General features: G+C 40.5%; 1 protein-coding gene across 2 annotated transcripts in view; it reads left to right on the top strand.

Annotated features, from left to right (window-relative positions):
• LOC111234343 (gamma-aminobutyric acid receptor subunit gamma-2) overlaps nucleotides 1-25,138 on the top strand; it is a 52,244-nt gene that overhangs the window by 2,282 nt on the left and 24,824 nt on the right. For both annotated transcript variants that reach the window (XM_022762369.1, XM_022762368.1), the window contains exons 2-6: nucleotides 6,200-6,339; nucleotides 11,297-11,364; nucleotides 14,199-14,419; nucleotides 16,600-16,682; nucleotides 18,874-19,011. In XM_022762369.1, the coding sequence (XP_022618090.1) occupies nucleotides 6,200-6,339; nucleotides 11,297-11,364; nucleotides 14,199-14,419; nucleotides 16,600-16,682; nucleotides 18,874-19,011 (650 nt within the window). The remainder of the gene's footprint in view (nucleotides 1-6,199; nucleotides 6,340-11,296; nucleotides 11,365-14,198; nucleotides 14,420-16,599; nucleotides 16,683-18,873; nucleotides 19,012-25,138) is intronic.

The raw sequence follows: 25,138 nt of genomic DNA, 5'->3' as shown, positions 1-25,138 counted from the left end.
TCATATACCATCTGCCTCTTGTCATCGCTTAAAGAGGTTTGGGACATATAATTTTGATAAACTGTCACTCTGTCATGTATTCCATAATGACTATCATATACATTTATGTCTCAGATTTCCCAAAATGGAGTTGAGAGCAAGCAGATGTCAATCTTCTTCCTATGTGGGTTTGACAGGACAGTAGAAGATGACAGTCAAAGCTCATAGCTGCCTCTTGCTTACAATTTAGAGTCTGTCATATTCATCACCCAGGAGGTATTAAGGTCAGAGGGATTTCAGATTTCTGGGATAGAGTTGGGAGGCTTTGAATTAACAGCAGCGGTGATTATTCCCATTTATTCACAATAAACTTGAAGTAGGGTCATGGCTGTTGGCGCATAACATGCCTTGTTATTTCCAAGCTGAAAACATGGCCTATCTAAAGTCTTTTCACTATGGCCATCTCTCATGTCTCAGCCCTGATTTCTCTGTTTTTAGAGATAAGAGATTCTGTGGATAAATTTAGCGCTTACCCTTTCCAAAACGGTTTGTGACTTTCTTTAACAAGTCCACTGATGTTATGTTTCCCTCAGTGGAAATATACATGGCTTGTTTTTACATGGATATAATTTATTGCTGACTACAAACATTTACTGTTGCATTAGAGGTTGATCATCATAGTTCACTGCAATATCCCTTCTCTGACAACATGCCTTTTAAGTAATGTTACATGGCTTGTTAATAAGTTATCGATATTTTGTGTTGCCGTTAAGGGTTTGTTTAGATCATCTGTTAGTCAAACATTTAAGTTGTATATGTCAGGAACTTCACATTGAAATTGTCCAAGAAATTACTGATTGGGCCTTTACGATATTGACACCAATAGTAATGGGCCTAATCTCCTGTACTGTAGTAAACCACTGACAGAAACAAGTCGATTTAGCTAATCTCTGTGATCTGGATTAGACTGAAGTGAGTGAAGCCTGTAAATGAATGGGGTCTCTCTGCCAGAGAGCGGGCATACAAGGTCCAGGCGTGTCGCGGTTGCAGTCACGGTCCTGTATGTGGGCACCACAACCGCATATGCTCCTGTCTCGTTAAGCAGAGGAACAAATTTACACCCACTTCAAATGATTACGGTTTGTTAATTAGTAAAAAAGTGGCCATTGTGTTGTGTTATTTTCTTTTATTAAAGGCAGAGCGGGTGAAAGGGGCTTTGTAGCAGTAACTTGATGTGCAAGAGTGGTTTGTTGGGTAGTTGCCATAGGGGCAGGACCAATTTCGTGTTGGGTAATAATAAGCATGAGGGTTCATTAGATTAGGTTCCTTCATTAGCTACAGTATAAAACATGCAAAGATAATAGCTCAAGGGAACTTGAAGTGGATGCTAATGGTAAGCACATAGCTGCTTCCATAGCTGATATTGCCCTTATTTCCCCCCATAGACCTTCTTATGAATACGTAAAGCTGCAGAGGATGGGGGCAGCTCTGTGCTGTGTTACATGAAAGCTGAGATGTGATTTCAGCCGAGATCTGCTGAATAGTTGGGAAATGTTTTGACTGTTGCATATAGAGCAGATGAAAGTGCTTTCTTGATGATGTGACGGGTAGAATGCATGAAACTATCAGACTGTCCTCAATAAGGGCAGCTGTGAACACAACATTTAATTCCATTACTCTCCATCGCTACATACGCGAACATGGGCATACATATGCATGAAAAAACAAAACTCGAACGCGCACACAAACACACAACAGCACGCGCACATACAGCAAAGACGCACACGTACTGGCGCAGACCTCTCTGTGGACCTTCAGGTACTGAATTAGCAGGCAAAACCTCAGATCTGCCTGCAGTGGAGAACACATGGCTCTTCCTTTGATCTGCTCGTCTTTGGAGCTTTTCCATATGCACTGAGATACTCAGCAAGATGAATATAGATGGTTAAAACTGCAGCCACCTAAAAAAAAACTGAGATTTTCAGGGTCTCACATCCTTCTCTGCCTTCTTTATTATCCAGCTGTATGTCTGTGTCAAATACAGGTATTCCCTGGATATTTTTTTAATAACATCCAGTAAGGCATATCTAAAAGGGTCCACCAGAGTGAAATAATTAAGATTTAATGTTTTAGGCTCTAGTGTTATGATGGAGATGGATGGTACTTAATGGCACTTAATGAAGTCTAAGAAAGAGTGCTGGTCAAAACATTATTCCTCGCACCCAGCCTAAGAACATGAGAAAGCTATCAGGGCTTCTGTCCTTGTGCTTCACCATGGAAACAGTGTTTTGTTTTTTTTGTTTTTTTTTTTCTTTTTCCCCTCACCATTTCCATTTCCACCATTCTTTATTATTTCATTTAGAAGTCTCTTTTTCCTCTCATTGAAAGCTCACAACTGTTTCAAGGTTGCCCTTTTGTGCTGTTGGCCATCTCCCAGATCCAGAGCTGGATGGATTGAGGGTTTGACACAATCTGCTTTTCCATCACTTTTACTCTTCTGTCTCTGCCGTGTTTGTGATACATTCTGTGCCCAAACAAATCTGTGTTGTTCGTCAAGCAGCCGCAAACGCAGGTTTTCTGTAAACTGAGACACAACTTGCATGTAATTAGTAAAGTAGGCCTCTCATTAATGCATATGCATGTAAGGAAGATCGCACAAATCACTGGAGATATGAAATATATGGGTGATTGAAGATTCCATTGGATATTACCAAGGTTCTTACAATTTTCAGCCTTTATTTATTTATTTATTCATGTATTTATTCAGCATGGAAAATTATCTCCCTCCAAAGACCATGTGCACATTTACACTGGTCTATTAAGAGAAGGTTGTTGCAGAAAAAAATGAATTTTAATTATCTTGTATTTTATGGAAATCTTTAAAAATCTGCTTAAAACAAGTAAAAAAAATACATTAGAAAAACCACAAGAGCATTAAATGACCATATCTATCCATTATTTAACTAAAGACAACAGCTGAACCTAGGAGTTGAAAGTTGAACTTGACATTCACTGAGCCACCCTGGCTACACTGATAGAGCACCATACAACAACAAGGCGATTTAGGCTTTAAGACAAGATATCAAATAATAAGACTATATTAAAAGAAACATAAACAAGATTTTAAAAGAGTGCAACAATGTAGAAGATACAAAAAAAAAAGTTGAAATAGCATAATGAATATCCCAGTGCAGTTACAGTGCAGTGCAAGATTTGCGTGAATAATCCCCAAATTTGATTTTAATGAAATGCTATGGCAAACAGAAACATTTAAAGCTTTGATTTTAAAAGAATTGAGGTCTGGAGCAGGCCTCGTGTTTTCTGGGAGTCTGTTTCAAGTATCTGAGCTACAGTATGTGGTGCAGAGTTCTTGTTGTTTCATGTTTAGACAAGATAGATTTGGAGTAAAAATGTGTTTTTTTCTTACAAGAAATCTGTTGTTTCAAAACAGAGGAACACTTCGCACATCTACCCAGTGAGGCAGGTGCGTAGGAGCAGGATGAATGGATCCGAAGTAGCAACTAAAAAATCCCTAGACAATGAGCCTGATGAAGGTCTAGCAAACAAAAAAACAAATAGTTTATTGCAAATTAGATTGTGTCCAGGTTAAGAAATATTTAGTTGTTATTGTATATTGTTTTTTTTTTTTGTTCTCCTAGATATCCATGGTTCTACTGCTGTAATTTCACAAACCCTTCTTTAAGTCAATACTATGATTTAAATTTAATCAGTAATTAACACCTGATTTTTTTTCAGTTTAATTGAGGTCTCAGGAAGTATTTGGGAATGTTGTGACTTCTTCACATAACGTTATATTATATTTTAGAGGTGCTAATCTAAAAAATAAATAAAATTAAAAAAAAAACCCACCACTGAACTTTTTCAACTCTCCTTTCATGTAGAAAACACGTCTGGAAGGCAGTCCCAGACACTGATTGCGTAATAAACTGCTGCCTTAGTAAATCACACACTAATTACACACAGATTGTGGAAGCACAAATTGAATGAAAGGATGCAGCCCAAATTCCGTCTGTGCTTTTATGTACGTAAATCAGGCACTTCCACCAACAGACACATCACGCACATGCTCTCTCGTCTATTCCTCTCGTTCTGTCGCACACAGAGAGCCCTGCCCAGTGGCAGTGCAAATCTTACTGCAGATAACATCATGTAGTGCTAAGTAGTGCTAACAAGGCAGCCTGTTGTTGTCAGCATATTAACTGTCCCTAATACATTATCATGGGAGATCATATGCTTCTGTCTGCTATCCAGGTCTCAAATGTGCAAAAAAAAAGTCTATTGTAACAAAGAATAAATCTTCACTCCAGACATATAATTTACCAAGATCATACTTGTCTGTGGGAGAGCAGGAAAAACATTTACTACTCCACCGTGGTGGTATTTGTGGTTGGGGGCTCTTGAGACATAATTATCCTTTCAGTTTGAGACGTCTGAGATGAGGAAGTAAACTCAGGAAAATTGCCCTGTCTTCTCCAGCTCTCACAAAAGCTCGGGGGCTCTAAAAACCCTGTTTTATGATATGACAAACAATTCTGCCATCAAGTTCTTAAACTTTGCCATCTTGGAATTTATTCATTATTTTTGTAGAGTTAAAAACTGAAAGCCTAAATATCTCATGAGTTGAGTTGGGGATGTGGGGGAGAGGGTGGGAAAAATTTGAAATTGAATTTTGGTTTTTACTCTTAGTTCATTTATACTTTCACATTAATTCAACCGAGTACTCCGATTTCTGGTCTTAATTTATTTAGTCCTTCATCAAAAGTATTTGTCATTGGTCGAGCAGTATATACTGTGTAGTCACTGAGAAAGTATGGGGTTGTAATAGGTGTGAGGACAAAGCTGTGACACGACACAAAATTGGAAAGAAGAGAAAAATCAGCCTTAAAGCAAATAAAATGGAGGCAAATAAAAGGCAGAATATCTCACTTTTAAACAAAGTGACCATTTGTGAACTTGTTTCACTCTTAACAGAAGAAATTCTTGTCCAGGTCAGACTTTAATGTTAAGTAGAGTTTACTTGACATTTATGCTAATATAAAGATGTCTCAACTATGGTGAGCTTGCATGGCCAATGTTAAAGTTAAAATCTTATCAGTTTACCTTAAACATTAGCGACACTTCTCAATGGGCGGGACTGGCATACGATGCTCCCAGGATGACAAAATTAATGGTTAAACTGATGTGTCATATAGATTATAGTGCTCTCAGCTGGCGTGCTGGCAGCTGGCGATACAGTGATGTAATTTCCAATGAACATGATCAAAGGAAAGTGTAAAACTCCAGTATTGAATTATCTCCTTTAAATGATCTAACGGCACATCTCCTCAGAGATAACATCATTTTCCTCTGCCAAAAGCTCTCTATATGTCTATTTTATATACTCTTAGATGAGCGTACGTGTCATTTTCCTGTGGTTTTGTCATTTTTGCATCTTGTGCCAGTATCTTATGGCACCAGCAAGAGTGAGAACCATGGGATTTTGACAAAAAAATAAATAAATCCAGACGTCATAGCACACAGTTTGCTTTCACTTTGTCTTATCTGATTGTGTCTAAATGCACGATGGGACTGGTCTTGCTGTCCTGCTGGGTTCCTCACTAAAACACTGTGCCCTAAATTGTCCTAGATTAGGACGAAGTTCAAAATACCTGATTAGAATATCAATCTGCATCAAACTAAAGAGGTCTGTTTGAAGAGATATTCTTTTTGCAAATTACAATACATGTTCAAGATGGCATTGCTGCAAGAATTCAGACATCTCCCAGTGGGGAAATAAAAATCTATACTGTAGACTGGTACATAAAGGAGACAACAGAATTTTTACTCAGTGCAAACCGGATTCACAGAGCAGGTGTGAAGAAATCGAGAAAATGCATGTTCGCCATCACAAGCGATGCACTGAATGTGTGAGAAACAACAGTCACAAAATGGAAAGGGAAAGGGAAGATTAATCTCAGTGTGTCTGGCGATGATGTGGTGATGAAAAACCCTGAAAATTATTTTTTTCTCATGACCTTGAGTCAAGATCTTCAAAAGACTTGTCACTGGCTGTGTCTCTCATCTCTTAACATTTCTTTGTAAAGAACACAGAGCACAATAGGAAAGAAACTGCTTGCACTCCTTTTAAAAGAAATTATTGATTGCATCCATTTCTCTCTCTCTCTCTCTCTCTCTCTCTCTCTCTCTCTCCTCCTCGCAGCTCCTTCCAGACTGATGACGATGATGAGGTGTCTAACAAGACGTGGGTGCTGACTCCCAAAGTGTACGAGAGTGACGTCACACACATCCTAAATAGCCTACTAGATGGATATGACAACAAACTCAGACCTGACATTGGAGGTGGGCGCTGATTTTTAACAGATGATCCGTTTAGTCACAGAATCACAAAGAAACACAACCCACGATTATGGGCAACATTTGCCCAAAATCTGTGCATAAATGGCACTTAGGAATACTGAAACAGCCGCTTCTCCATAGCTGCCATTAGTCCCTCCATCATAGGATGCTGATTGGTCTAAAGCACTGCGGTTTGGCCACAAGCGAATGGCTTGAAGCATTACTTGATTGGCTGGATGTTGCTTGGATTTGAGACAGAATCTACTGCCTATCCTGGATGTTGACACGGAATTTTTTACTCAAATTTTGGGATCTGAATTTGGCCTGTTGAATTTGAACAACTTGAATATCTATGCTTTGAATTTTTCATTCTGAATGAAATTCACTGGCTTTACAATTTCAAAATCTGGGGGGACAGATCTACTTCCATAGAAGCCTGGAAAGCCTCGTGAGAACTCCAGCTGCCTTGCCAGGTTAGACTAGATCATCACCTGTAGGTAGTTAACATCGATGCTGCTAGTTACTTGCAAAAGGGCCAAAACGAAATGTGTTTGTTTTGGATTCGAAACTGGATTAAGATTTGATCAAATGCTCCACACCACCCTAGTCACAGGAATGGTACATCTGATCTGTTTGCTATTAAATGTTATGTTTGGTTTGTTTGAAAGTGACATTTTGAAAAGCATTCATCATTTATGTAAATCTGAGGACACAAAACGCAAAGTGTAGGATTTAGACTGGACTTGGGACTGCACAGCTGAGACTTCCTCACGACCTGCTCCACCTCTGGTGGTAGCTGGTGATAATGTTAGTCATGCCATCTGATGCATATTTTAATATTACTGCTGCACATAGTAAAGTAAAAAAAAAAAAAAAAGGAAAAAAATGACAGAAGGCCGGCCGCACAGTAGCTGGATGCCCCCTGCAGAGATTTAATATACACAGCATACAGCTCATTATTACACTGGGCAGCACAATGTGTCTGCCACTGTCCATTCTATGTGTGTGTGTGCATGTGTGTGTTTGTGCTGCGTGTTGACAGGCAGCCAGGCTTATTATAAAGTGTGTGTACCTGTGTTTACGGACATGCATGTGCGACGGTCGGAATAGCAGTCTGTCAGAGTCCTGCAAGCCTTCTCTTTTCAATGTAGACAAGTAGCTTACTCCCTTCACTTTGACAGACAGCTGGGCAGGGCTCCCTTGTCTACACAAGTGCACATATATCTTAAAGCCTGTCACGTCCAACTGCAAGGCGTAGAGTGCGGAGATGTTCGGTATCCCTGAATACTTGATTTCGTGGATCGGTGTTCCTGGGAAAACTGGTTTAAGTCAGAATCTGTCGCATACTCTTAGAGAATGATAAAGATGTACCACTCTGTATGCTCAAAGTGAATTGCCTCTCCATCGACTGTAGTGCTCATGCTGGACCGGGGGACACCGGCTAGTGCTGTATTCGAGCTGCAAACGTCGAGGGTAATTCTCCCTCGGTCTTATCAGCCTATATCAGAGAGTTACAGTTGAGACATTTTACATTTGTCTTGTTTGCCTAAATTAAATTTGGTGTCTTGTGGTAGGGTATACCCACGGGAAGAGAGAAATGTACAACCTGGACCCTAAAGCGCAGCAGAAAATGTTAACACCTTTTCTGGTATCTGTGCCAGAACAAGTGAACACACACAGATGAGCCACCTTAAAATGGTAACGTTCTGTGCAGTTAATGTTACAGGATCTCGGAGGATTAAATGTGTTTATGAGCCACCAGCGTGCAAACTTTCCATATGAAGCTTCTTTTTCTGTTGTTGTTTTGTTTTTTCCTGTTTTCTACTAGTTTGGAAAACACTGTGGTTTTCTCCACTGTTCACTCCACTGCTGCCTTAAGGACAGTAGTATATGTATTCATGTATTAATGCGGTTCCCCTCAGATTCCAGCCCCCTCTGACCTAATGCAGCTTTAAAGCATTAACCAATGAACTGACTGAAATGATGGCACAAGATGAAAGCAGCTGAGTAACAGGGGTGTATATAGTAAATCCCTCACACTCAACTGCTTCCATGGTTTTTTCCCATATACTGTACAATGTGTGCAATGCGACACATAAATGTGACACATTTCGCGAAGGGCATCATCTTTATTCTTTCGACTTCAGAAGTGGGCTTTTGCTGTAAATTGAGGAGCAGTTCAGATCTGCTTTGAGGTGCAGCTTCAACCCGGAGAGCTGCTGCGTAGCCGGGCGGCTGGCTGCCACCGTCTTAACCATCATCTTCAAACGCGCTATGATCTCGCTCCTTCAGCGTTGGTCCTCCAGCTGCTGCCAAGTTACACAGCTACAGAGGGGTTATAATTAGCTGGCTATACTGTCATCTGAGCCACTAACCAATCAACCAACCGACCGACCAAACCAAAGGCGAGGCGAAGTTTCTCCTCCGCTCCTCAGAGCACTGAAATGCTGCGGATTTAGATTCATCGCTGATTGTGCCACGGTTCCCCTTTGAAGTCCATTGTGGTGCTCATTTATTTTTAATGCCCCTGCAGTCTACTCTACTGTACATATGAAAACTGAAGCAAATGGAACTGGGACATTGAGAGAGAAGGAATTTGAAAATCCTTCATTCCTAATTCATAATAGACGTGGCATTGATCAAGGTCATTGCCTTCTAGAAAACAGACTGTTTCATAGCATTCACAAGGGCATACAGTTATTGTGCAGTGAGTTTAATGAATTTAACCAACAGGTTTAAGTGATTTGGTAATGCATGCCGATGCATTTGGTCACTTGGAGTCTGTGAGCTAATTTGATCAGCCTTTTACCAGAATGCCTGTGGTGGGTGTATTGGCATGTATTATGTTGTCTCAGACAGCAAGTTAGAGAATTGAGCACAGTCACTTTATGTTCACTGGCATGTTGCAGTGATGTTTCCTTGGCACCTGTTTGTGCATTAATGGGAGACGTACACTTTCCTGTTGGCTGTATTAAATAAGATAATTCATTTTGTCTATATCTTCTAATTATGTTGTGCCCACGACGTTATATGTGATTTTGCTAATAATCCAATCCAGGGTTATATATTTTGTGCACTGGATTTTCAGTCTTTATTATTTCTAATGACGCCAGTGTAATAACATGCAGTATTATTCATAGCCTCAGATATCTGGCCAAAAGCAACACCTAATTCTTGAGAACTATGTGAGAAGTTTAAGAGCGTTAAGAGCGTCATGTGTGATTACATGTGTATGTATGAGTTTGTTCATGCATGTGCATGTATGTGTGCGAGGGTGGGGGGTGGGGGTTGGGGGGGGATGCAATGTACATTCATGTATGCCTAGGAGTGACATGAAAAATGGATGCAAACCTGCACTCACTCCCTCTGTCTATCTCTCACACTCACTATAGCTTTCGCATCAAGGCTCGAGGCCGCGCGAGTCTTAACCTGACTCTGCTCTTAGACGTAATGTCCACTCATCCATAAACATGCACATTAGATAGCAGAAAGTGCAGAAGCTGATCCAGGCCCGGCGCAAGAAGATCTGACAGAGCATGGAGGTCCATTTGACACCAAGCTGTCCGGCTTCCTCAACCATACTCTGTTTGACATCTGGCCGTCCATCTCGCTAAACCGACACAGGCAGCAGACACCGAGAGGCGCAATGCATGGCGGTGGACAGATGTACACATGCAGGTGCACAAGCAGAGATAATTCATTTATATACAAAAAGGCATACATGCAGCGGATTGCCCATGCACAAGTTTCTTTAAAAGAAATTACCCTCAATTAAAACCTAGACATTTAATTGTTTCCGCTGTAGCTGCTGATCCAATGTTGCGCGGTGCATTTGTTTCCTGATCACTTTTTTGGGCTAAAAATTTGGAATTTTTCCTCAAATCTTGTCAAGTAAGAATATTTATGAAGCAATTTCAACCAACAAGTGCGTCTCTGTGTGAGAGCAAGGCGAACGCCGGCAGGTCTGTGAGAAAAGAGAGTAAATGATTCGCTATCAAGAGGAGCTCACAGGCCTCAAGCATGGAGGGACAGGAAGGGGGATGGATGGGATGTTGCACAGGGCACAAAGGTTTTCTGGTAAATGGGTCAGGAGTTTGGCCGTAAATACAGACAAAGTGCGCGGTTTATTGGCAGGAAGCCTGTTTGAGGAGGGAGTCTCATCGCAGACAAGGGAAAATCTGAGCTAGGATTCTATTTCATAAGCGCTATCCCATGTATCCTGAACCTGGTGAAGTCCTCATAAAGTAACACAGTGTTGTAAATGTAAAATGAGATCATTTGATTGAAGTAAATGATTGTATACAAGAGTCCAAACCTCCATCCCTGTTTTTTTCTTTGGGATGACTGTGTCTTTTGACAAAAAGATGAAATAGATGTCAATATGTTATGTCTATGAAAATCAATGTTTTCCTAAAGATCAAAATAGCAACATTGTTTTGTTTTTTTATATTTTTCATCATAAAAAGTATACTGACACATTATTCCAATATGTTATAAAACCACTAGGTTTGTACCGGTGTATTGGCTTGATATTTTGTGCAATATGAGACAGTTTACTACGTATTCCTTGAAGAGTCGGTTGTATTGTATTAAATATATATTGTTTGTCTCCATTAGAAGACCTTTGAAGCATTTTTTGCCCAGTGTTTATCTCTTCAGTGAACTTAAAGCCGACCGTAAGCAGGAAGTTCAGCACTTTGTTTTGCCTGTCTACCAAGGTGTTTAAGACAACATTTACTGTAATATGTTTATCTACTGACAACTACCTCAGCAGTGATCCTTTCCAGCACCTTTGTATCCACACATTCACAGGGGTGTTATTTTCCTATTCTTTAATGATGGTGATGATGATGATGATGATGATGATGATACAGACAAAACACCTTCCTAACTAACTTGTGTAAGTGCATGACAGATAATTCCTCATCTCCAAATTGGATTTCCCTGTGCTTCTTCGCAGTCAAACCGACAGTGATCCACACAGACATGTTTGTCAACAGCATCGGCCCAGTAAATGCCATCAATATGGTGAGTAATACTGGAATTTGATGTTAATTATGTGCCATTGTTGTTATTAATAGCCAGCCTGATAACTAAAGGAGGATATAACTATGTCCTTGGTTTGCCTTCATCCTCAGGGAGGTGAGAGTATAAAGATCCAGAGAGTAGCTCTCCTCTCTGGGGCTGGCAGGGATTCAGTGTCTTGCTCAAGCACACCTCAGCAGGGCAGATGCTTGCTGTCATGGCGGATCGCCTGCTGCACCTAATCACCATGCTGCCCCACTGCCCTTGTAGTGTAGCAGCACAATGCAGGTGTCAATCAGCTACTTAACTACCGCATTGGCCAGTGCACTACAGTGGATGAATGCGGCCCATCTCACGCATCTGACAGCATTAAACTAATCTAATATTGAATTAGAATACTGACTAACCGCCACGTTGCTCAGCACATGAGCCAGATTCTCAAAGCAGCATATTTGCAAATGGCTGTGTACGCGCTGGCAAATCTTGAGGTGTCCTTATGTCGTACTTGCCAAGACTTGCATCAGCTACAATCTGAGATGTCACCTGTAGAAGGCCTCTGCGGTTTGTTCAAAAAGATAAAACAATTTGTGATTTTTCCTTGGATCTGGTTTGATTTTTTAGATTTTTCTTTTAGGCTTTTTGATCATTTCTTTCTGTTGCTATTGTGTAATGGTTGCACTAAGTTTATTTCTCTTCACCAGCAGCATTGTTAGTTATTTATTTAAAGATTTGTGTTTGTTAAAATGTGCAAATTAACACTTTTTATTTCTTATAAATCCTTTATAAGAACAATGTATTTTTTAATACAACTAAAGCCAAGTCTGTGTAGCCTTTGTTATATTGCTAGTTCAAAGATCACATCAGTTTCAGCAAATTTGAGTGGGAGAAATGGTTATTTGTACATTGTCTGCTTCCAAAAAAAACATATTAGTGTATTCCTATTAATAAAAATCATTTTAAGTGTTGGAAATGCTGAATTTCAGCATCAGATTCACATAGGAAGACCTGTCTCCATCTTGCTTTTTAATTACGACTGGTAAAGTTACAAATAACACAACACAAACTGGAGTAGAATATGTAGCTGTCATGCTGCAGTGATGACTAAAATAGGGCAGGACTATGTATCTGATAGTGGTGAGGGAAATGGTTTGTAGGAGAGAAAGAAAGAATTATAAATTGACATCTTGCGAAAACTCACATCAGCATTGTTTTATGTGTCATTGTTTTTCCGTTGCACGTCCCCGCTGAGAACCCACTTCTATTGTAATTCCGCAGAGGAGTCTGGCTCTACATGGTGGTGGCGTTCCATTTCACTTAGTCTTAGCTAAAAACACCCACTCCCAATAACTGCAGTCACAGTGAAGCTGGAGGAGACTCATCGATGGGATCAGTTAGAGAATGCGTTTGTGCTCGCATTAGGAAGTCTGCTTGCATGGATGGGCGTGTGTGTGTGTGCGTGTGTGTGTGTGTGTGTGTGTGTGTGTGTGTGTGTGTGGCGAGGGCATTCTGATGACATGAAAGGTTGACTGATTGCTTCGCATTTATATGTAATCAGTATGGTCGGGCCAGTGTGTTTACACCATGACATGACAAATGTGGCGGAGTTGGTAGATTTTCTGAAGAGCAGAGACTGAGACTGATGGTGCGGGGGTGTGCTTCTGAGCATGAGCACAATTTTGAATTCTTAATTATGCGTTAGGAATCTTTGAAATATGGCAAAGTTGCAACTCGTGTGAGTGTGAGAGAGGGGGACAGTATGGGAGAGACTAATAAAGAAAGAAAAGAGAGAGAGAGAGAGATAGAGTGAAAGATCAAGGTTTAAAGAAAAAAAGGAATCAGAAATTGATGCTTTGTAGCCACTAGAGATGAGCAGCTCTTAGCTGTTCTTAGATGTGTGCAACTGTTTGAATTGAAAGAAGTGTGATTCTGTGATAGATCCCAGAGTATATATAGGTTAAAGAAAAAAAAATAAGATGTTTATCCCACTCAGCAGGGCCCAGATGAAGATCCTAAGGCATTCAATCTTTCTCTCATCACTGGATTTGAACTGTCTATCTGTCCTTTGTGAAAGAAATGATGCTGCAAGGATGGGAACATTGCCTAGTGAAAATGTCTTTCAAATCTCGTTTAGCACTCTTTGGCGTGGATTTTGGCTTTATTGTTGGGCTAAGCTTCGTCAAAAAGTTAATGCCTCTATGCCCTCTTGCTCACAAATCCCCAAGTTTTTTCTTTTTTTTTTCCTCTTGTGAACCTCAGGGCTCAACCCATTCCAACTTACAAAATAAATAAGAAAAACCGATAGCGCCTTCAGTCACTGCCTCTCCTTCCCCATCTCGCATTAGCATACATCTCACCTGCGCTCTTGGCTCAACTTCAACTCTGCCCGTGCCTCTGTCACCTATGTTTTCATCCCTCATGTGTATGTTATTACTCAGCTCTCACAAGGACTGAATGGGAGACAGAAGGTTTTGTTAGGCTCAGGACAAAGAGTCGCAGATATAGCAGGTTATGAGGTTAGACAATACTTGAGCCAAACAATAGGAATTATTAATTGCCTTGTTGAACATTTAATTTTCAGGCTGAGAATGTCAGGACGGTCTTTTTAAACAGAACTCTTTAGTAGTGACAAAAGGACTTCTTGGCCTGAATAGACACCATTTTATCATTGAGTTTCCACTGGCAGAGAAAAGCTCCCTTCAGACGAGAGAAACAGAGGAGTGCTGTTGGAGATCACATTTGCATCTCACATCTCATTGGTGACAGCACTGGTTCCAAACAATACTGTTTTACTTAAAACATAAGAATTTGGGGTGAAACTGTGTTTTATCTGTCGTCAGGAATACACCATCGACATCTTTTTTGCCCAGACCTGGTATGACAGAAGATTAAAATTCAACAGCACGATGAAGGTTCTGCGTCTCAACAGCAACATGGTCGGGAAGATCTGGATCCCGGACACTTTTTTCCGCAACTCGAAGAAGGCCGACGCTCACTGGATCACCACACCCAATCGCATGCTTCGAATCTGGAATGATGGTCGAATACTCTACACCCTCAGGTAAAACATCATGGATGCCTGGTATGAGATATTAGCAACAGCGATGATTCTCATTTATTTGTGACTCATGGCTTGATTGACTGTACGACTGAGTGGTTGTATTGTCCAAATTACCAGTTGTCACTACGATCACATTGAAAGATTAAATCGTTAGTAGTCATTATCTCTGCAATTTTGCATTCTGTTTTACTGCTGGTTTGTCTGATCCAAAACATAAAAGAAAATGCTTCTGATTACATATTTTGTGGGGGAAAAAAAAGCTTCTTTCTCTGTAAGAATGATAGCTGATAGATAATGGAGAGTTCAAGATCTATTTACATTCTAGTGCTGTCAACTGAACAAAGCAGAAAACAATAGATAGGAGTGAAAATACTGTACTGTAGTCTTGTCTAAAAAAAAAAAAAAAAAAGGTCAAAGCTGGAGTAACAGCTCATTTATGCTCCCTTAAACTACAAGGATATATACGACCATTTCAAAGGACATAACTGTCACTACCCACATACTTCAATGCCTCAATTACATTGGCATGGATGTTAGACAATACATTCACAAGGGGGCAGCTCAGAGTCAAATGATTCTGACAACAACAAACGCGGTGATGGTGGAGGAAGTCGTAATGGTTTACCTTTTAAGAAAGAGGCAAAAGGGGAGGTGGCGGTGTAGACGGCGGTGGTCTGATAGGTCACTAAATAAATTGCTAAACCTCTTCAAAAACACTAAAAAACTTCAAAAAGTTACGCCATTTTTTAAAATGTTTTTGTCGTGTCCCACGGTGGTGTCTTGCTTGAACTATTGGTACATCCCTACGCGTTCAGAAAACATGCAGGAAATACAGACAAAATGAACGCAGAGTATGGACAGAATTCTCCGTTCACATCCGTATAAATATCCGAGCATCCGACATAAGCCGAGCATAAACTAATAACTGTGGCAGTGTTACATTTTACTTGTACTATTATAAGTTTTTTGCCACTAAAGCTGCTTCTTGCTCTTCCTGGAGTCCATCACAGCGAGCAACAAGCAAAGCGTGTACTATAGAAATCATTCTCAAGTACCCGACCGTTTACGGCCCCTCTACATAAATGATTTATGATACTGATTATCCTGAACAGGCCTGGGGCAGTCTTAAATTTCAGCATTTTAAAATTGACATTAATTAGCATGCAGGAAATCTGTCTTACCAAATGAGGCAGGAAGCTGTTATGTGACAAGGGAACACTGGAACTACATTGCCCTAAATGGATGCTTTAAGGTGCTCCTGCATAGAGATCACTTTCAAATTTTCCTTCCATATTCTTTCAGCGGTTTGAGTGTCTCGAAGTGCTCTGAAAGATTTTGTAATTAAACAAATACTACACTAATTATAAATACTGCTATATTGTCTAATGACCCATTCTTTCCTGAAGATCTGGAGACTGGAAGATTGCAGTAGGCCGACAGTCACTGCTCTGATGGGCTAGATTTACTGGATGATGGTCGCCTTTTTAGCTACACACTGTTTGTCAGGGCCAAACAGATAAGACTAACAAGAAATATGTGAGGTGTGTAAAACAGGAGGGTGGATTAAAGGGAAATATTAATTGTCCTTATTATTATGTTTTGTATGCCATCATAAATACAGTGGACGTTTATACCGACACCACAATATATCATCAGTGGTAATAAGAGAAAGTGAACTCCTCTGGACTCAATCAAGCCGTGATGGATGTTCTCCTGTGCAGAACACTACCCCTCCACTTCATTAATTTGTTAAGGAACTCTGAATTTAACCACTGGTTAATTAGGATGACCGCCGTGATTCGGAGGACAATGATACATGACAATAGCGAGTGCATGGATGGGTAAAGTCATTTAAGGTCATTCTCTCATTAAAGGGAAGTTTAATGACTTTGCCTTCAAACTCCCTCAAGTGTGAAAACAGGAGACGCGTGTGATGCTGTGAAAAACATCAATTTGGTGTAGGGAAATTTTAATTAATGATGCCTGGTGTTCATACTGATAAGGTTAGGGGTTTAATTCTGACTTTTCCAACACAATCTTTAGAGTAAACAAACTGCATTTGTAATAGACTGGTTGGAATATGTCTTCACACGTGCACACTTTACTATTTGTTGTTGTTTTTGTTTTTGTTTTTTATTACAGTAACTGAGTCAGTGGATCCAAATGTTGTGTCTCTGCAGGTTGACCATCGATGCCGAGTGCCAGCTTAAACTGAACAACTTCCCAATGGATGAGCACTCGTGTCCCCTGGAGTTTTCAAGCTGTAAGTTTGGCCATATGCTGATGCCCTACTGTCTTACCCCTCCCTCTATTCCTCTGTTCCATCTCAAAGACAGACAGACAGACAGACAGACAGACAGACAGACAGGCAGACAGACAGACAGACAGGCAGACAGACAGACAGACAGGCAGACAGACAGACAGACAGGCAGACAGACAGACAGACAGGCAGACAGACAGACAGACAGTCAGACAGACAGACAGACACACACACACACACACACGCACACGCACACGCACACACACACACACTATGGACATGAGGAAGCAACATATGAGCCTAACAAAGACATTAAAGGTACAATTACGCAACAGGCCAAACCAATGAATTCAAGCTGCAGTCGTCATAGTACTCATCTTTTTCACAGCACAAAAACAGCTGGATGAGTCATATGTGTATTCAGGTTTAACAGACTGGTGCACATATGAAAGTATATATGCAATTACAGTATGAACAGAATATGTTAGACAGTTCTACCAGTATGTATTCAGGCGACATAATATGAAAGATATGAACAACAAAAACATTTGTTAATCTATTCGTTCATTAATTCATAGTTGGCATTCAGTAAAGGGATTTAATAATGGATGTCTCATTTCCAACTCGACCAAAGGCAAAGAGGTGATTGATTTTCCTGCACTTTGTCAATACTGTTCGAAAAGACATTTCAAAAAGTGACACGAGTCCAAATGAGCCAGTGCCTCCGTGTGAGTATTGGGGGGGGGGCCAAGTTATGCTAATGAGGCTGCTATGGATCTACAGAGAGATGCACCATGGGATATTCTCTAGAGAGAATGCTTCCTAAATAGCTCCAGAGCAACAAGAAAGAGAAACCAGGGGGGTAGCAGGCCTAAAAATGGAACAGAGGCGTTCATTTAAATTTGATGAAAGCCATGGATGTTTTCAGAAGTTTGAAAATCGCTTGATGTACAGTACATGAGCTCAATCTCAGCAGCAGCAGGCGGGGCAGCGTGCAGCAATTCATCACGCGGCATATTTCCTCAACACGTGCCACAAAGCAAGAAAGCACGGTACATATTCCAGCGCAGCCTCTTCTGCAGTGGTTTTCGACTGTGTGGCTACATCACACTGCGTCCAGTTGGACATATACAGATAACGCATACCATTTCACTTCACGATCATTTAAGTATCTCAAATACTGTTTCAACTGAACCAAGAATACAAATGAATTCATGACAATGAGCTCCAGAAACATTCCAAATTTCCAAACAAGACACTGAATCAATTATTTGTCCCGGACACATTGGCAGCGCAGGAGCAGACTGGCAAATGTGCCCCTGCTACTGTGAGGTCCAGCATTACTGGATGTCTGAGAGCACTTTACTCGTGAAGCCATTTAAAGTCTGCGCTGAGGAAAGTTCATGTGCATTATTCAGGCCACTCCCTCGTTGGCTACACACAGCGCACCGCTAGAGTGAAAAAGACACTAGACTGAAATCTAAAGAGAACTGGCAGAAGACTTTAACACCTGTGCTGAGGTGAACATTTAGTCACATCCATTCACACGATAAGGAGCCCATTTCTAAATGCAACTTATCATTTGTTTAAAATATGCTTATCTGTACCTGTTTTCAACTTTAGCTCCAAGGCAGAAATTCAGTAGCAAAGAATATGATTTGATTATGAAAATGCATCTGCTCATAAGTGAATCAGTATCAGACAAGTGTGATTACTGCTGTGTCTCTCCCGACTGGAGAGCCAGCCTCTTGATGTAATAAAACTGCTGAAATCCGACTCATAGCCAGCCGCGCATCACACTTGTAATCTTTGCTTTTAAATTTTTCTGAAAAAAGATTTTTTTTTTTCTCCCCACAGTTGGATGAGATGCTTTGTCAACATTTTGTGCAGGAGTTTATTATATAACGGTTCTTTCATGAATCAGTTTATTTGCAAGATAGCCCCCACTTGAGCTGGGTATGGATTACTCTGAAATAAAACAGGCTGCTCCATGTTTCATATTGAACAGCCTTGCACCGGGTTGTTTTATATAGCAAAGAGCATATCTAAGCAGTCTTAAGATATTTCCGAAAAGGGAGGAATATCGGTCTTTGAAAAGCACTGTGTCATTTTATTTTATTTTTTTCACCGAGCCTCTCTCCTCTGAGTTTCAGCTAAGCTCCATGTCATGCTAACTCTGTTCTCTCTTGTTCAGATGGCTACCCCAGGGAGGAGATTGTGTACAAGTGGAAAAGGAGCTCAGTGGAGGTCGGGGACATTCGCTCCTGGAGGCTCTACCAGTTCTCCTTTGTCGGCCTGAGGAACACCTCTGAGATTGTCAGGACTGTCTCAGGTAAGAAAATATTAATATGCAAAATGTGTGTGTGACAGAAGTGATTTGTTGGTCTGCGACAGAATGGGGATTCCATTGATGCTGCACCACTCAACATTCATGTTTTAATAGCCACGATACACTTTTTAATCTGATGCAGGCAGGAGCGTGCAGGCAGCATCATCCTCATGTAATGAATATAGCGAAATTTCATATATAAAACTATGCAGAGCATAATAATGATTATTGTCATTATCAGGCTTAACCATGCATGCCATTGCTTCTAAATACGTAATCAAATAAAGTTATCCTGCCTGTTCCAAGTCTGATCTGTAAACAGTCACTGTTGCTCTGGTTCATATTTACAACATGACATGATGGGTAATGTTTTTATTCATGTTTGGTTCTCACTGCCTCAAGTGAAATCCATAAGGATACAGAGACATTTTCAATTGAAAAGTGTCTTGCTGACAGAGCGAGATAACACATTTATAACAGCTATGGACTTACTGTAAGAACTATGGCCATTGCTCACTCAGTGCATGCGCTTGAACTTTCTGAGTCTTCTTCATTTTACGTGCGCAAACATTTTTTTTTTATTTTTATTGCTCCTCCAGGCGATGGTGCTCCACACTTGAGAGACGGAAAAATATTTTTTTCATTAGACTCAAACTGATGGTTCAAATTGAGATCATTTAAAAGGCAATCATTTTGAATGTGTGGGACAATTGTGACATTTTATCCTTAGTTTTATAGCCACTGCTTTCATAATGGATATGTATTGAACTCTTTCTGAGCCAGGCGGCAACATGACATTTAGTGCAGTCTGTGGCCTCTCCTCCACAATTGTGCTGTGTTGCAAAATGCAGAAAATCACAGCATATGTTATTGTAAAACACCACTAAATAGTGGAATAGTGATTGTAGTTAATACTATTATCATAATTTGTCACGTGTCCATCTTCTTTTCTGCTCCATATTTTCTTCTATCCTAAAGATTAAAAAGTTGCTAATCTATTATATCTGAGTCAACTGCCCTTCATGGCATTATCTAACAAGGGTGGATGACCTTAGAGAAGAATTAAATAACACAGATGAAGAACATGTGCATCACACACACACCGTTTTCATGGTGTACTGGCTGGATTCCGTTCAGAAAAGATGCATGAATATAAATGGTTTGCTTGAGGAAGAACAGCTGCTTTCCCTGGACAGTGCTGATGTTTCAGAGAAGGGCCAAAACTGTGTTTGCACGCACATTCTTGTTTGTTTATGTTTATATTCATGAGATGTCAGGAAGTAATGTACAGTATGCGATGTTCTGCGAGGAAATGTATGTTCTCTTCATGCTTGAATCAAAGAAAGCCTGCTGCAGAGACTAACGCTGGCCAGAGGAGGATTCATTCTCATTAGATGAGCTGCATTATTCAGAGGAACCGACTGAAATTTTTAAAATAATGGTCTCCTATGTATCTATAAGTAAAAGGTCTCCTAAGAAGTCATACCATTTAAATGATCAAAAGGAAATACAGGCATTTTAGCATTTATTTGACTACATGAAAAATAAAATGTTTCCCTAACAACGTCAAGGTTGCAGTCTTTATGAGGTGCCTGTGAAGATTCTCAGTCATCCAGGTCATGGTTACCGAAGAGGAGCTGAGTGGAGGGCAACTGGACTTAGTTGAAGACACTTGAAGTCAGTCAGAGGTGAAGAAGCCTCTCGGATGAGAGGTGAAACTTCTTCAAGTACCTACAACCAAGTCCAGTCGCCCTCCATTCAACTCTTCTTGGATAACCTTCTCATGAGATATTCAATTATCTGTTATGTATGAGTATTGATCGAGGGAAGATGGAAGTTTTCTGGCTGTTCTCCATCTGTTTAGAATATACTGCAGGCTGTGAGGCTGCAGAGAGGAAAGTCATTGTGTCAGGCATGTGGCAGTAGGGTCATTATCCTCGCTATCATTTGCAGATCAGCATGTCTCGTCATTTATAGGCTAGTGGTATACTGCTTCCCTTTCACAATAAGAGCCCGGCCTGTCTTGTGAGACCACAATGCTGTTTAGGTGAGAATGCTGTTCTGTTCTGTATGTGCATGTACATGAATGTTCAGCTTTCTTTAAATGTGGATATGCTACCATTTGGTAGCGGTGGAGCTAATGAGCTGTGCTCTCCCTGTGATGTAAGTTGGAGGTAATATTGTGTTTGGAGTGTCTGCTGAGAGTGTAATAGCTGTTATCCAGTGCTCAAAACTATGACAAAACAACATGAAACTAGGAATATTTGACCACAGTTCAGTTTTGATTTAGTTCAAATATTGGCCCGTGCAATGAAGTTTATTATTTGTTTTTTTTTTATTATTATTATTTCAAGTAAAATTTTAACTAAATGTATCAGATACACAGAATTAGAAAATGCTCCGCTTTCAGTGAAGGCCAACAAACCAAGCTCTATCAGTAATACAGAGAAACACACTTGTATGCACAAAGTAGCCATGGCAGTAACTGAATTCACCCAGTCGTTCTGTAATTCGCCACAGTTCAGTGTGTGTCACTGCAGCGTAATGCTCACACATACACAGCAAGAGAGAGTGCTTTTGTCGGTACACCAATGTTGCAAGAGCAAATTTTTTGTCTGGACTGGTGCAAGATGATTAAAATGAATAGGAACTGCTTGTAAATGTTTAGTTTTTTTTTTTTTCGTGTTTTAATCAAAACATTTTTCAAGTGACAACATAAAAAGGCGATATGTGTAGGTGGATGAGCTGTAGTGGAGAATTTGCAGCGTCCTCTGACTCTCTCTCTCTCTCTGTTCTGGTTCGTTATTTCCACAAACAGCCATCTGCTCTCTTGTCAGAGCAGAGAACCTTGACTGTGGCTGTGAGACCTCTTGTCTCATTTTGCAGTCAGTTTGGGTATCTGACCTGCTTCAAGATTCATGAGCACAACATCTGTCTCATAAAGCAGTCAGTTTGGGCCTTATAATTAGCCAGTCATCTCAAGTATTCGCCATGCAGCGGGCAGTAGTTGCTCCTGAAAGGTGTGTAAGAATATGCTGTGTCATCGGCAGCTCCTTTTATGCAGTATGAATGTAGTGAAACATTATATCAATAAACAATTGTACTAGTGGATTATGTGTCTGCTTTACTTTTTTGATCGCTGATCACATGATAAATCCATTATTTGACAGTAGAATTGAGCTAAAGCTGCTTTTGAACTGAATGTGTATTGATACTATTGCATTTAATCTCTCTGCAGTAAATTCAGTAAAAAAAAAAAAAAAAAATGCAGTCATGCTTTCAAGTTGGCTTTTTAAATTTCATCCTCTGGTATCCGTATTTTTCCGTATTTCATTTTCATTTTAGTGAAATGTGCATTCAAATTTACAGAAATATGTTGAACTGTTATAATTTATCATATCTGCTGCTATGATAAGTTTTGTTTCCTCATTTTAATCCTGTTATATGATGCAGTTATACCTGTGTAGGGATGCTTGGTCATTATACTGCTGCCATGTTGACTTTCTGGTCGCAGGGAGCTGTAGATTGTATTGTGGTGAGCAGCAAGACTTGTCCTCCAACCAACCAGACAACCCTAGGGTCAAGCTTTTATTTCAGCATCTGCTGTTGTGTTACCGTGCTGCATTGTCCATGAGCAAGACACTCCTGCATGGATGGACACCCTGTCAGCTAAAGGGGTTGTGTGTCTTTGTCCCGCCTGGAAGGTTATTGTTCGTGACAGTTATTCTGTTAAAAATCTTTTGACATTATTTCCATTGAAGCACGATGCATATAATCAACATCAGTTAAACTGACTTGAAATGGGTTCAGGTGAGGCAACGGAGGAGCGAGTAATGGTAAGCTAAGCAGACAGGCGGCCAGGTGAATTGGCCTGATCCGGACAATGATGACTGTAGCAAATAGCCAGAGGAAGAGATGCCCTCTCATTGTATCAGACAAGCCAGTCACGCCCAGGCTCAACTTGTCACAGTATTACTCTGCGGCATTCATGTATCTGTGCTTGAGTATTTTTTAGATAAAAAAAAAAGGATGATAAAAAGTGATGCATGATTAAAGAACGGCAGAGTGATATTGTAATAAAAAGGGGCTGGGGGGAGGAGGATGGGAGGGGTGACATGCCATCTGCTGCTCTGATGCAGCTGTGTTGTAGCTTTTTATAAAGGCTATGTCTGTTTTTATTTGGTTTTTCTTCCCTCCCTCAGCCAGTGTCCAAAGGCTTAGTCTCTCAACATGTCACTTCACATCAGGGCTGCCTGTGCTGCCTGGAAGCCTATACCTGCATTTACAAACACAGACACGCGCACACATTTGTATGCACGCACACACACTCTCAGGCCTGGAATTAAAAGAAGAAAAAAAAAAGAGAAAACAAAAAAACACTGCTGCTTATGACAAGCAAGGACCCCTTGAAAGGACACCAGTGGACAGAATGGATAGAAGCGAAAAGAGATTTGAATTTAGGACAGCCAAGGCGCTAGGTACACCGCTAACGTTGCTGTTAAGTTAACTTCAAAGTTAAACCCTCGGTGGCTGGGTTAAGCTTGATGCTGGGAGCTGTGTTCTCACCCATCTGCCAGGCTGGAGTTCAGAGATGATCAGAACATCACAGTACAGACAGGGACAGAGAGGAAATCAAGAGAAAGGAGGGGAGGGAAGAGGAGGAGTGGATGAATGATAGAAAACAGTGTGGGGGGGGGGGGGGGGGGGCCAGTGACAGAATGGATAGAAGCGAAAAGAGATTTGATTTAGGACAGCCAAGGCGCTAGGTACACGCTAACGTTGCTGTTAAGTTAACTTCAAAAGTTAAACCCTCGGTGGCTGGGTTAAGCTTGATGCTGGGAGCTGTGTTCTCACCCATCTGCCAGGCTGGAGTTCAGAGATGATCAGAACATCACAGTACAGACAGGGACAGAGAGGAAATCAAGAGAAAGGAGGGGAGGGAAGAGGAGGAGTGGATGAATGATAGAAACATGTGTGGGGGGGGGGGGGTGGTAAAATGGAAAGGAATGGTAGTCGTGGTATTTTATGTTCCTACAAAGGAAAATTAGAAAAATCTATGTTAAACATACGGCGCCATCTTACAAAGGTCAAGCATATAAGGATGTGAGGCTATGAGCTTTTGTCTGAGGCACAACAGCGGTGCGGCTGCATTAATACATTACAGATGTGTGTTTGATAGATTGAGATAAAGGATAAAGCAAGATGTATTAAGAGGGTGTGGAGCCAAGATGAATGTGTGATTTGTTTTATCAAGAAAAGGGTGATTAGTCTTTTTTGTCTAGAGCCACTGATTAATGTAGCCAGTGTGTGGTGCATTTACATTAACCATCAAATACAATTGCAGGGATCTCTCTGCAGCCGTTAACCGTCTTCCCAGAACATTAAGCGGAATAAATTAGCTCGAGAAAAAGCAGCGCCTTATAGCAGGGCAAAGGGGGTGTGCTCCTTCCTAACATATAGGGAATCAATGCCATTTTCTTACTTTCCTCTTTTGCAACTCGCCTCACTTTTCTCAGCAGTGCATCACGGACGGTTTTAAGCAGGACATGATATGGTTAATTTGCTGTCCTTTTAGCTGAGCACAAATGTAAGCTATGTGCATTAGCCAGTGGTACATATCTGTGTGTTTGACAGTAGTCAGAGTGCTTTGTCTGGGCCTGTGTCCATGAACTAATGCATGCTCCTATGGTCCATTTGCTTGCATGCACATTTCAGTGTGTGCTCTCTACTGGATATGAATCTTTTTTTTTTTTCTTTTTTTTTTTTTTTATGTATTGAAAGCTATTCTTAGAGTGACCTTCCAAAAGCCATGGCGTGCAGCCCTGTTGTCTGTGTGCGCCCGCCTGTGTGATTCAGTTTGAGTGGAGAAAGCCCAGGGACACATCAGTGGCCCTCTCCCGATTACGGAGCTCCACAGTTTGCAGATGATTCTTTGATGGGGCGAATCTGGAAGCATAGTGGTTGAAAAGAAGTAGCCCGGCAAGAGGAAACAGTCAGCGAAACAAACGAAGACCAATGTGGCACAATATATATAATATATATATATATATATATATATATTATATATATATATATATATATATATATATATATATTATATATATATAATATATATATATATATATATATA

Source organism: Seriola dumerili, unplaced genomic scaffold (genome assembly GCF_002260705.1).
Source record: "Seriola dumerili isolate Sdu_G_001 unplaced genomic scaffold, Sdu_1.0 BDQW01000449.1, whole genome shotgun sequence".
Taxonomy (NCBI): domain Eukaryota; kingdom Metazoa; phylum Chordata; class Actinopteri; order Carangiformes; family Carangidae; genus Seriola; species Seriola dumerili.
This window is presented reverse-complemented; position numbering and strand designations above follow the sequence as displayed.